The 12,260-nt window shown below is 25.2% G+C and overlaps 4 protein-coding genes across 8 annotated transcripts; 2 read left to right on the top strand and 2 right to left on the bottom strand.

Annotated features, from left to right (window-relative positions):
• The first annotated feature begins 2,626 nt into the window (after positions 1-2,626).
• Positions 2,627-6,933, top strand: LOC141528795 (uncharacterized). Of its 4 annotated transcripts, XM_074245025.1 has the most exons (7): positions 2,627-2,898; positions 3,001-3,205; positions 3,600-3,692; positions 5,494-5,643; positions 6,187-6,345; positions 6,589-6,747; positions 6,825-6,933. In XM_074245025.1, the coding sequence occupies exons 4-7, from the start codon at positions 5,499-5,501 to the stop codon at positions 6,854-6,856; spliced, it is 495 nt and encodes a 164-aa protein (XP_074101126.1). In that variant the 5' UTR covers positions 2,627-2,898; positions 3,001-3,205; positions 3,600-3,692; positions 5,494-5,498; the 3' UTR covers positions 6,857-6,933. The 4 variants fall into 4 exon arrangements, with proteins under 4 accessions (XP_074101126.1, XP_074101125.1, XP_074101127.1 ...); XM_074245024.1 differs by lacking the exon at positions 3,001-3,205; XM_074245026.1 differs by lacking the exon at positions 3,600-3,692.
• A 1,487-nt stretch (positions 6,934-8,420) lies between these two features.
• On the bottom strand, positions 8,421-8,853 carry Wrm2 (wurmchen 2 transmembrane micropeptide). The gene has a single exon (XM_074244754.1). It carries the CDS (start codon positions 8,851-8,853, stop codon positions 8,659-8,661), a length of 195 nt encoding a protein of 64 aa, XP_074100855.1. The 3' UTR covers positions 8,421-8,658.
• An 84-nt stretch (positions 8,854-8,937) lies between these two features.
• Positions 8,938-9,905, bottom strand: Wrm1 (wurmchen 1 transmembrane protein). 2 transcript variants are annotated; one of them, XM_074244752.1, is made up of 3 exons: positions 9,764-9,905; positions 9,304-9,521; positions 8,938-9,161 (listed from the first exon to the last, which is right to left on the bottom strand). In XM_074244752.1, exons 2-3 carry the CDS (start codon positions 9,491-9,493, stop codon positions 8,938-8,940), a joined length of 414 nt encoding a protein of 137 aa, XP_074100853.1. In that variant the 5' UTR covers positions 9,494-9,521; positions 9,764-9,905. The 2 variants fall into 2 exon arrangements, with proteins under 2 accessions (XP_074100853.1, XP_074100852.1); XM_074244751.1 differs by having other exon boundaries at positions 9,304-9,524; positions 9,764-9,903.
• On the top strand, positions 9,839-12,106 carry LOC141528606 (splicing factor C9orf78). The gene is made up of 7 exons (XM_074244749.1): positions 9,839-9,955; positions 10,307-10,736; positions 10,946-11,057; positions 11,143-11,288; positions 11,420-11,638; positions 11,701-11,834; positions 11,909-12,106. Exons 2-7 carry the CDS (start codon positions 10,615-10,617, stop codon positions 12,064-12,066), a joined length of 891 nt encoding a protein of 296 aa, XP_074100850.1. The 5' UTR covers positions 9,839-9,955; positions 10,307-10,614; the 3' UTR covers positions 12,067-12,106.
• Positions 12,107-12,260: the final 154 nt, after the last annotated feature.

The raw sequence follows: 12,260 nt of genomic DNA, 5'->3' as shown, positions 1-12,260 counted from the left end.
ATTTTTTTTATCAAATAAATTTTTTCCAAAAAATTGAATTTTTCATTTTTAAAAATTTTTACTTGTCAATTTTTTTTTGCCATAATTTATTTACTAAAAAAAAATTTTTTTAAATGATTAAATACCTGGTAAATAAATTTTAATTAAAATAAGAAGATAAATTTTGGCAAGCGACGTAGCTGAAATAAAGCTTATACTTTATAAACCATAATTTTGCATCATTTAAATTTTAAGTTGTTTTATCCGAGTGAATTAATAATAACACCGGAAAGACAGACTTAGTTCTGCAATCATTCAAACTTGATCCCATTTCCTTCGCAATTGCTGTTTAGTTATATTATGTGTTGCGTGGATGTCCCGGCCTGCTTTGCTCATATCAGCTCTTTACTCTTTACTCTTTACTCTTTGTCCCTGTCGCTGACGATGAGCCTGATAGACCCACCAGGCCGACCAGACGGTGGCTTTGGAACTTAAAAATGACATTAGTCGGTGGCATTGGATGTCCGTAGGCGAATCACCACTGAAACATTCAACATTCCAACATTTAACTACTGTTGTACTGTAACAGTGCCACCACTGTATTATATATCCAGATAATCCACTACTATCTATAGATAAAAAGAGTATGGAGGGCGAATGCCAGTTTGAAGAGGAAGGAAATAAAAGACAACTCGACGATGTCAACCAACTTGACGACAATCATTCCATTTAATTGTATCAACGACATCATTTTCTCCCTTTATCATGTCATTTTTATTGCTATTTTATTCCAGACATATTTACGATAATTGTTTCTTATTTTCCAGCTACGCCAACAAAGCTTCCGTCATTCTGAAAATTAACTTTATCAATTTTAATTACAAGTCCATTTATTTCTTCTCTGTTTACTTTAATTACTGTCTGGCTTTCCTGAATCTGATTTTTTAATCCTTATCAATGTTTTCTTTCAATTTCACCTCCTTTTTATCACTCTTGTTTTTTATTCTCTTACAAAACATTTTTTTATTTAATTTCCGTGTTTTGCCTATCAATTTTTTCACTTTAAAGGTAATCTAAGATAATTACGTGACTAAATTCAATAATTACACTGACAACTTACATTATTTTCGTAGGTCAAGTACAATGACATTTAAACAGTTGTAGGAACAGATGCGTCAAAAAAAAAAAATACTTTCAAATAAAATAAATATCAAAATTGAAATTTCTCACCTTGAAATTTTTTTTTATTTATTTATTCAACTCCATTTTTTTTTGTAAGTATTTATTCTTCTCTTTCTAACCTAAAAAAATGACACTTAAATCAGCAGCCATTTTTACCAAATAAAACATCTTCAAAATTTATATTAATAGTTTTTTTAAACTTCTTTAAACAAAATTAAAATTAATTTAAACAATTACAAAAATTTCCACTTGCATTTTTTTTTTTTTTTTTTTTTATTAAAATATTTTTGTAGTAATTTAATTGATATTAAAATTTAAAAAATGACAGATTGTTAATTTTAGTTCCAAAAAAAGCCGCAAAATTATTTTTTAATATTTTTAGTAATACTCATCTCCTAACAGCTGTTCTTCTTTGAAATTTTTATGAAAAATCAATTACAATAATTATATTCTTCTAAAAATTATCAATAATAATTTTTTTTTTAACTCTAACATGTGAAATTTTTTAATAACAATTTAAATGCTAAAAAATAATTCTCATATCCGCAACTTCGGTGTTATAATATAAAATGAACCTGAAGTTAGCAAACAGTTGACAATTTTTTTATTTTTCTTGAAAAATCAGGTAGGCATAGAAAATTATTGATAAAAATGTCATTTATAATTTTTCAGAACTTTTAAAAATGAAACTTTTAAATAAATAAATTTTCTGGCTATAATTTGTTGGTTAAAAAAATTCTAAAAATGATCAACTTCAGTGTCATATTAGTTACTGTAATAAAATTCTAAACTACTAACTTTTTAAAATGTTCTCAAGTGGAATTTTTTAATAAAATCTTAAAAAAATGAAAATTTCTGTCAAACTCGCGTCGATTTTAACAAAAAGATTTTTTTTAGACCCAAAAATAAAAAGAAAAAGATAAATTTACGTAGATCCTGAGTAGACACTCAGCTGCAATGTTATTTCAGTGTTTACGTTTGTTTTCTCAACATCAAGAAGAGATGAGCGCAGTGTAGTTGAGTGTTTCTGCAAAACTTTACCCAGAACATGGTACGGGATGACGGCATGGGGGCGTATTGCATTCAGCATCTCTACTCCGTCGTCATTCGGCACTCACACACTGACGAGCTAGCCCATGAAACATTAATACACATCCATCTCGCATGATCCATCTGCATCAATACTACCGTGCGAGGGAAACGAGAAGTCGATTTCGAGAACGAGAACGAGATCGACAACAGCCTGGTCCATGCCACGAGAAATGGACAAAAGCGAGTGGGAGGCCAGTGTTTCTCCCTTTTGTCTGTGTATAGGTAAGCTTTGCCACAAATCTACTGTGCTGCAGCTCCAAATAAGTATGTCTGTGTCTGACTACATACATTTATACATATATACATATATATCCATAAAATTGTGTACAGGAGCAAACCCCGAGTAGAGCCAAAGAGTTTCAGTCCAGAGTTTGTTGTTCTCGAGCAGTACAGAGTCGAGCTGAATAGTCTCTGTTTGACTACATCAGCACAACGCGCAGCCGCTCTCCACGCGAATCATCTCCCAGTAGCAAAAGTACCACCAGAAAAGAGAAAAGAGTCTATCACCTCTACTCTCAGACTCAGTGTATCAACTATCTACCATAAACCGCGAGCTTTGTGCACTCGATATTTTTGTTAAATCTATAATAAGATTAAATAAACAAGATCACAGTTAGCTTCTCATTTCTTCAGCATTTATCGCAGGTAAGTTTTGTCAATAATAACACTAATAATAATAATTAAATCCAGGTTCGAGTCCTGGTCTAGGCCGTCCAAATTATTTTTTTTTTTTTTTTTTTTTTTCAGTCAAATTAATCTTTACTGACAAATTTAAATCTAAATTGACGGTAATTTTTTTTTATGCCTGAAGAAAAATACAGGTCAACAATATAACAAAAAATTGTTCCATTAAACTGGACATCCAATAAAAAATTAAAAAAAACAATAATAATAATTCATACCATTAAAAGATCATCCGACAAAAATTTATTTTTTCAACTAGTTTTACGCAGTGAGTGATTAATTTTATTTAATAATAATAATTATAACACTGGGTCTATTCATCAGCTTCTTCCCGTTTGTTATCATTATTAGCCTTAATTCTCAGCTATAATAATTATTACACTATTGGTGGAATGCTGCTGAAATAGTAATTGATTTTCTTCCATATCTTTCTTTTTACGCTAATATCTCCAGTATAAATTACTAAATATTTATATTTATTATTTTATAATTATAAATATGTTTATTAATTTAAATTATCAATAATTAATTAACTGATTAGTGCAGTGAACATGTGGATTAAAAATTACTAACAAAGCGTATATCAAAATAGATTGAGAAAAGTAACATTTTTAATGTTTTTTTTTTTTTTTTTTTTTTTTTTTTTTATTTTATATTTTTAGCCGCTCAACTGGGAAAATTTAAATTCGGGTCAGTGAACAATACGCCGAGAGATAGAATAGTCGATGCTGTAGAGAAGAAATATATATAAAAGAGTAAGAGTGCTGCCAGCAGCTGCTACTTTTATTTCTAGATATCTATTCTCTAGATAAGACTACTCTGGTTACATTTTAAGGGATGGGGTTTGTTGCGCAAACCTTTTTGATATTTTTATAATCCTATTTGTTGTTATTTCTTCTCAATTTTATTCAATAATTTTTTTTTATTTCTTCTTTAGTCAAAATTAAAAAAAAATTAATTAATAGCATTAAAACAATTTTTTTTACATATTTATTTTTTGTTAGTATTTCTTCTCATTTTTTTATCATTTCTTCTTTAAAATAAATTCAATAAAAATTAATTAAATAATTATTTTAATGTTAAAACAGTTGGAATAGTAACTAAAAAATAATTAGAGATTATGGGGCTTATCGATCCCAGCTCACTCGTGTATATAACCAACGCGCGGTTGATTATTCACTTGTTCTCTTCTCGCTGTACCATGACAATATTCGTCACTAAATATAAATAGATTAAATTTATTATCATTATTGACCTTGATAAAAAAAAAATGACCAATCTATTTTAGTCTTACAATTAATAAAAAAAAAAAAAAAAAAAAATAAAATAAAATAAAATAAAATGAATTTCAACAAAAATAGGATTGTAAAAATTGAAGAAATAAATTTTGATAAATGTTTTAGATTAATAAAATAAAAGGTGTAGTTGTGGTTTTTATTGAATTGCAACTTGATGACTTGCGTCAACTAGTCCGATCGTTAACCCCGTGCCGGAGTTGTCCGAGTATTTGCCAACGAAATAACATATCATACATCTCGTTACTGTATATATATATATTTATATATTTATATATGTTCTGTACACATGGATGGATAAATTTGTTTCAGCTGTACTCTCAGCTATTTTGTACGGATTATTTTTCAGCCCGTCTAGCATACCATTTAGATTACATTGTCAACGAGCCGTAACAGCTCTGGCTTTTATTTTAAAATTTATAAAAAGTATATAATATGTAAAAACATCTACGTACATAGACATTAAAGAAAGAGAGTAAAGTTAAGTAAAATAATATGATATTGAATAGGAAGAGGAAGAGATAAAAAATACGATAATCGTATAAAAACCAAATAAACAAAAGGTTTAAATGGACATCAAGAAGAATATGGATTTAATAATATTTTTATATTAAAAGTAATAATACTTTATTTGGAGAGTGGATTCTCCATAAAAGTATTGAAAAAAAAAAATTTTTTTTTGTTCTTTATTTTATTGTAGGATTGCTTCAAGATCTTGTTGAGATTCTTTCACGTACTTGTTGACATTCCTTTAGTCGTCTTTCACTTTTAGTTTTTTAGAACTGTAAGAGCACTTGGGAAGAATATAGACAACGCTTGTAATTACACTTGCATTGTTTTTATTTATTTTAATTAATTTATTTGAATTTTTTTTTTAGATTTCAGGGAAGAAATAGAGAAGCTGTATTTCAAAAGGAGATTGAAGATCATAATACAATATATCAACAAATATTATTAATAATATTTATTTTTTTAACTTAAAGTTAACCATTATAATTAATATATGATGCAAAAATTCATGAAAATTAAATTAGCCGATATTTAAAAATTTTTATAATTTATTTTATTGAAAAATCATATTTAAAAAATTAAAATAAAAATTTTCCCATGTAGAAAATTTAAAAAATAGTTTTTTAGATATAATTTTTAATTAATAAAAAATTTCAAAAATTTTTGATTTAATGGCTTAAACTGTTGGGTTTATTTATTTAAATAAATGAATTATGTAAACTAAATATAATCCTTTTTTTTTTATTGGTAGGTACAATGAAGCTGTGGTGGAGCTTAATATTGCTGCTGGGAGTTGTACTCTCAATAATGGCAATTACGGCACGAGCTGAATCCGATGTATGGGAGGAAGAAGATGACAAAGAAGTACTCGTGCGAACTGTACGAGGTACTAAAGACCGTGGTACGTTCCATCATAATATTTTCACATAATTTATTTTATTATAGTCATTTGATTTGATGCACATTTTATTATTATAAGATACTCAGATTCGTTTTTCCAATTAACTAATTTATTCATTTATGTTTCAAGAATATTATTTCAATTATTTATACTTTGTACTCTGAAATTGAGTTAAAGATTTTATAAATTCCATTTTAATAATGTTCAGAGATTTTTTTTTTTTATTATTAAATAAAGTTTTGTAAGATCAATGTTATTAAAATTTATTCTAAGGATCAGGAAAATATCCGATATTTATATTCTTTTTCTTCTTTGCTATTATTATCCTCGTTATTCATTTCATATAAATATACGAACAAAAAGTAATATTTATTTTTAAACTAAACTATCATCTTCTTTAATGAATTACTTATTACTTTATTTAAAAATATTTAAATTTTCTTTAATAAATACTATAATTTTATTTTTAAAACAAATTTAATTTTTTAAGTGATTTATTAATTTTTTTTATAAAAAGAAGTAACATTTTATTTTTTATTGTAGCATCAGGAAGTAATGGATCAAGTTGTAGATATTCAAAAAGCGAATGGAATGAATGCGATCCAAAAACAAATATGCGAACACGTACTTTGAGTTTGAAAAAAGGAGACAAAACTTGTGAACAAACTAAAACAATTCAGAAGAAATGCAAAAAAGGCAAAGGTAAATAAAATATTTATTAGATTAATTTTTAATTATTTAATAATAGAAATTTATGTTTTAAATTAAAAAAAAAATTATTATTGTTATTTTTTTTTAAATGATAATAAATTATTAAATCACTCGCCTTAACAAAGTCTGTGAAAGAGACATTAATTAAAATGTTAATTTAACTTTCCGAGTATTTTTTTTAAAATCTTTGTATTAATTGGTTTTCTTAATAAATTTAATTAAAATGTAATTTAGCGTGTCGCTATGACAAAGGAACATTCAGTGCATGTGTAAATATGTCAATGACACGAGTGGATAATTTAAAAGCCAATAGCGATTCATCATGCGACCAAATGCGTCGCATTACCAAAAGCTGTAAACCAGAGGCTGCAAGCTCGAAAAAAGTCACCAAAGGTATTTTATTTTTAATTAAATATATATATTTATCTGTCGTTTAATTATATTTAATTGGCAATTGGTTTTATTTTCAGCCGATCGCAATAGAAAGACTGGAAAACAGTAAACAGTCAACAAAAAGCTATACAATTAAAAAAAAAAAAAAAAAAAAAAAAAAAAAAAAAATAATAATAATAATAATAATCGTAAGCCCGTCTTTTTTTGGCAATCGATAATTCAATAGCGTTATAATATTATATATAAATATCATAATGTTATATATAAATATAAATATATTACACTGACTGACGCACTAAAATATAACAAAAAATAATAATAATAATAATAATAATAATAAACATTTATAAGCCATGGCATTTATTTTACAGAAGATATTATACAAAAAAGAAAAAAAAAAGAAAAAAAACTATTGTTAACGTTTTGACGGTGAGGAAAAAAAAATTTTTTTCAATTTTTTTTTACTCGATACAATAAAATAATGTACAATAATATATTATCATTATTATTGAAGTAATATATACTTTAAAAGTATAGAAAATATTTGTCTTTAATCTCTAAATCTTGAAGAAGAAAAATAATAATTTTTTTGTACTCATTATTGATTTAAAAAAAAAAAAAGTGTTAATAGTTATTAACAAGTGACAACGATATAATTGAATAAATAATCTGTTTAAATTTAATTAAAACTCAATTTTATTGAGCATTAAAATCAAATTCAAATTACTCAATAAAAAAAAAAAAATAAAAATAATAATTAATATTAATTATTAATAAAATATTCGATAATAATCTTTCAATTTTATGATACAATTGTATGCGTTACAATGTTTAGTAACGAAATTAAAAAAGGAAAAAAAAAATTTATGGACATGTACTCAATGCTACATTACTTTTATGTAGTACTAAATTACATATTTAACAGCATATCATTGTAACAATTAATAATTTAAGATTAACGCGTTTAAATTAAATCGTGATTTAAAATTCCATATATTCTTCATTATTGTATGTAAAATAATATACAATAATGCTAATTTTAATGACTTTAATTGTGAAAATTAATGAATAATATCATTTATTAATTAATTGATTGATAATATTAATAAATCCGTATGTTAATCAGTGTTATTCAATGCATTGTAACATAGCGCGAAAGAAGAAATAATCTTTGTGCCATCTAGCAGTTCTTTTTATTATAAAATAACAGTAGAATCAACTAATTACACTATTAATTAAATTTATAACAATTGTAATATTGTTATTATTAATATACTTTCTTTTTAGATGCGTAGAGATTAATTAAATCCTGCTATAACCTTAGACGGTCTCACTTGCTACTCTAATTATTGTTTTAATGATAATTATAAATTCCAAGTTGGACAACTCATTCCATCATTCGACTATTTAATTAATAAAAATATTAAACTAATCAATAATTATTAATAATTAATGTATTAATTAAATAAATCTTGTATAATGTAATTAACTTACGTATTAAAAACATGTAACAATAATAAGATGTTGTCAATAAAATAAATAAAAAATATATTTTGATTTCTTCTTTATAAAATGAAGATTAACTAAAAATTCAATTAATTAAATTTAATAAATATAAAATTTAAATATAATTAAAAAAAAATTATTAACTAATGTAAAAAAATAATCATTAATTTTAATAATCCTTAATTTATTATTTCATTATATTCTTCACAATAAAAATACAAATAAAAGTGTAAAAAAATCTAAAACATTTGCATTATAAATATTAAGAGATTCAATAAGCTCTATGTAAAAAATTTACATAATGGACGGAAAATTTTCATTAATTATTACAATAAAATATAAAAGTGAGTTAAAAAATATCTATATAAAAGGTACGTGATGAGGCCACTAGTTAATTTTCGTTATTCAAGCCACTGATTCCGAAATTTCTCGGGCGTAAGCCTGACTATTTTCATCTTCCTCGTTGTACTCTTTCTGCTTGTACCGCGAGTCCTGACCTCGTCCGCAAATACTAGGCCCGTATTTGATGAGAATCATTATCACGCCGACGACGAAGAGCGTCAGGCAGGCGCTGGCTGGCCAGAATATGTGTAAGCCCATTTTATGATGTACTAATTACTGAAGACTTATAAATTACCAGAGAGTAGATTAATTTGAATTTTAAATTTATTTAAAGGGCTTGAATTAAATATCACTCTCTCGTTTTTGTAATTCCATGTATTCTTGGGGCAGCGGTGTGTCGAGTCTTGAGTCAGGGTATGGAATTTCTTCGTCCCCGACTACTGATGGTGGGTAGTAAAACTTTTCGTCGATTATTTGGTGCTTGATGCGATGGCTCAGTTCTGATAAATCCAGAGGTGGGTTTTTGTGAGGAGTTACTACCCAGAAAGAAGATATCCAGCGATTTCCTTTAATTTTTTAAACAAAATAAAATTAATTCTTCTTTTTAAGAAGTACCATTAAATAAATTAAAAAAAAATACTTAAAAAATTTTTTTCACATCTTGACAATTTTTTAATTTTTGGAAAAAAAATTTTAATAAATAATTACCAGTATGACGGTCGTTCCAATAACTTTTATAGGGCGAACACCAGCAGCAGATGATATTAAGGATGAATATAGTTCCACCTATCAAAGAAACGACAGCAATTATTGCATAAAAAGGTGTGAAATCTCCATAAATATGTTCTGTAAAATAAGTGTTGTTTTTATACAACTCGCGGTCGTCCAAAACTGACATTTTAAAATATTATTAATTTTATCACTTACTTCTGAAACATAAATATTAATATTTATAAGTTTACATTACATTAAATAATTATGAAAATTAATTTAGCCGACATCTAAACTTTTTTAGAATTTTTTTTGAAAAACTATACGTGCAATTTTTTTAAAATATTTTTTTATTGCTAATTCAATTAATAAAAATTTTTCGCTGTCGGCTAATTTTAGTTTCATTAAATAATTACATATTTATTATTTGTGTAAAAGCTAACAAGTGGTTACTCACGTACAAACCGCGCCCAATGATGGTTTTAATAATTTTAGATTTTTGTAATTTTTTTCTTTTATATATTTTCAGTCGTAGTGGTTCGGTTACATAGTGAGCAAACTGTATGTGACAAAATTTGCTCCTTTGAAGGAAGAAAGTATAAAAAAATAAATTTTCAGATCTTGTAAACGTGCAACTTGATTACAAATTGTAAGTTGTGTCCGTTGACTAAACCTAAACGATACAATAACGATAGCAGGGACGGGCGGGGCGCGCTATGGTGGGAAAGAATGCATGTTGTGTTCTATAGTTTGTTTATACATTTGATTTTTAAGCTACAGATTATTAAATTGACATATTTTTATTTTTATAAGTAATTTTATAGCAATTACTATTTTTTCCAAACTTAAAATTTATTCTTTACTTTTTTTGTAATTATTTTTTTATTAATTTTAAAATACTCTAAAAGCTTTTAATTGCTTTTATTTACTCTAATTTTATTAATTATTACTTAAAAAAATAAATTTATATTTTTGACCTATTTCTATTTTCTCTTTTTAGTCTAGCTGCGCGCATGCGCACATTGAGCGCCATCACATGTATCTACAAAGTATTTACTGTAAATAATAACACCAACAACAATAAAGTAACTCCAAAATTTACAAAAGAAGAAAACTAAATTATTAAAATACTTTGATTAATTAAAAATTATCATTTCATCACTGAAAATCAAAGTTATAAATTTTGAACAGCTGATTTAAAAAAAAAAAAAAAAAAATAAATTATAAAATTTTAAGTGGAGTTTTAGGTTAGAATTTATCAAGTAAAATTGTTGATAATAACAAATAAATTATTTAATAATTTTTAAAATGAGTACCTCAGAAGAAGTGCCTGTGAAAATAGAATTTAAAAAGAAGAAACGTAACATTCCATTGAGGATAAGAAAAGTTGAAAGTGATGACAGTGATGATGATAAAAATGATTCAGTTATGTATGTACTTTATTTATTTATTTATTTATTTAATTACTATTATCAAAATTATTCATGACATTAAAGTTAGCAGTAACTTAACAATTTTTCAAAAATAATTTTTTGGAGCAAATTTATTTGTTAGAAAAAAATTAAAAAAAATTATCAAGTGACAGCTAACTTTAATGTCATAAATTATTCTATAAAATTAATTAAATTGTTAATTATAGGAGCAAGATTGAAGAAACAAAAATAATTCAAAAACTCCGTGAGAAACCCAAGGGAGTTAATGTTATAGGTTTAGCTCTTGGACAAAAAGTCAGTGGTGATTCTGTAGTTAATGTAAGTATTTTTTTTTTTTTTAATAATTATTTATGACATTTATATTAAATAAAATTTTATTTAAATTAATTAATTATTTTTACAGTCATCAGATCCATTTAATGTCAAAACTGGTGGCATGGTTAACTTGGCAAATCTTAAGAATGCTAAGGTCAAAGATGATGCCTATGACACGGGTATCGGTACCCAATTTAATGCAGAAACTAACAAACGAGATGAAGATGAAGAAATGTAAGTTATTTATTTATTTAATTATTATTATTATTATTATTATTATTATTATTATTATTAAATAAATTTATTTAGTCTTGTTTAAAAAATATTTTATTACTCTAATTATATTTATAAATATTTTGTACCAGGTTGAAGTACATCGAAAAAGAGTTGACAAAAAGAAAAAATAATTTGAGTAACAATTCAGACAATCCACAGGATAGTGACAAAAATAATTATTGCTCGCCTGAAGAAGCAGCTTTGCAGGCAGTTCCTGAGCATTTAAGACTGAGTTCCACTCACAAGAGCGAAGAAATGTTGTCCAACCAAATGTTATCCGGAATTCCTGAAGTTGATTTAGGAATAGAGTAAGTAACTAAAATTAGACTTTTAATTTTTTAATAAAAATTATTTTATTTTCTTTTTTTAGAGCTAAGATAAAAAACATTGAAGCTACCGAGGAAGCTAAATTAAAATTACTGTGGGAAAAACATCGAAAGCAAGACGGGCCGTCGCAATTTGTACCCACTAATATGGCCGTGAATTTTGTACAACACAATAGATGTAAGTTTATTGTAAATTATAATTAATTAATTTAATTTAGTGTTATTAAATAATTAATTTTTTTTTTTTTATAGTTAACATTGATGACAATGAAGTGAAAAAAGCTAAAAGGGATTTATATAATAAAAGAAAAACTGAAGAAGATTCAAAGAAAAAAAATAAAGAAGGAACTGAAAAGGCGACGGATGATTATCATTATGAGAGATTTAAAAAACAATTTAGAAGATTTTAATTTATTAATTAATAAAAAAAATTTAATTTTATAAATAATATTTATTTTATGTAATATTTGATAGCTAAAAATTACTTAAAAAAATGATTAAAGTTCAAAGATTAAGTATGATAATTAATACTTAACATAAATAATTTAATTAAAATTAATTTAGCAGATATTTGACAATTTTAAAAATTTCTTAATAAATCAAT

This window comes from Cotesia typhae, unplaced genomic scaffold, assembly GCF_013202065.1.
Source record: "Cotesia typhae breed Kobodo isofemale line unplaced genomic scaffold, CoteBio_Ctyphae contig_44, whole genome shotgun sequence".
Classification (NCBI taxonomy): Eukaryota; Metazoa; Arthropoda; class Insecta; order Hymenoptera; family Braconidae; genus Cotesia; species Cotesia typhae.
This window is presented reverse-complemented; position numbering and strand designations above follow the sequence as displayed.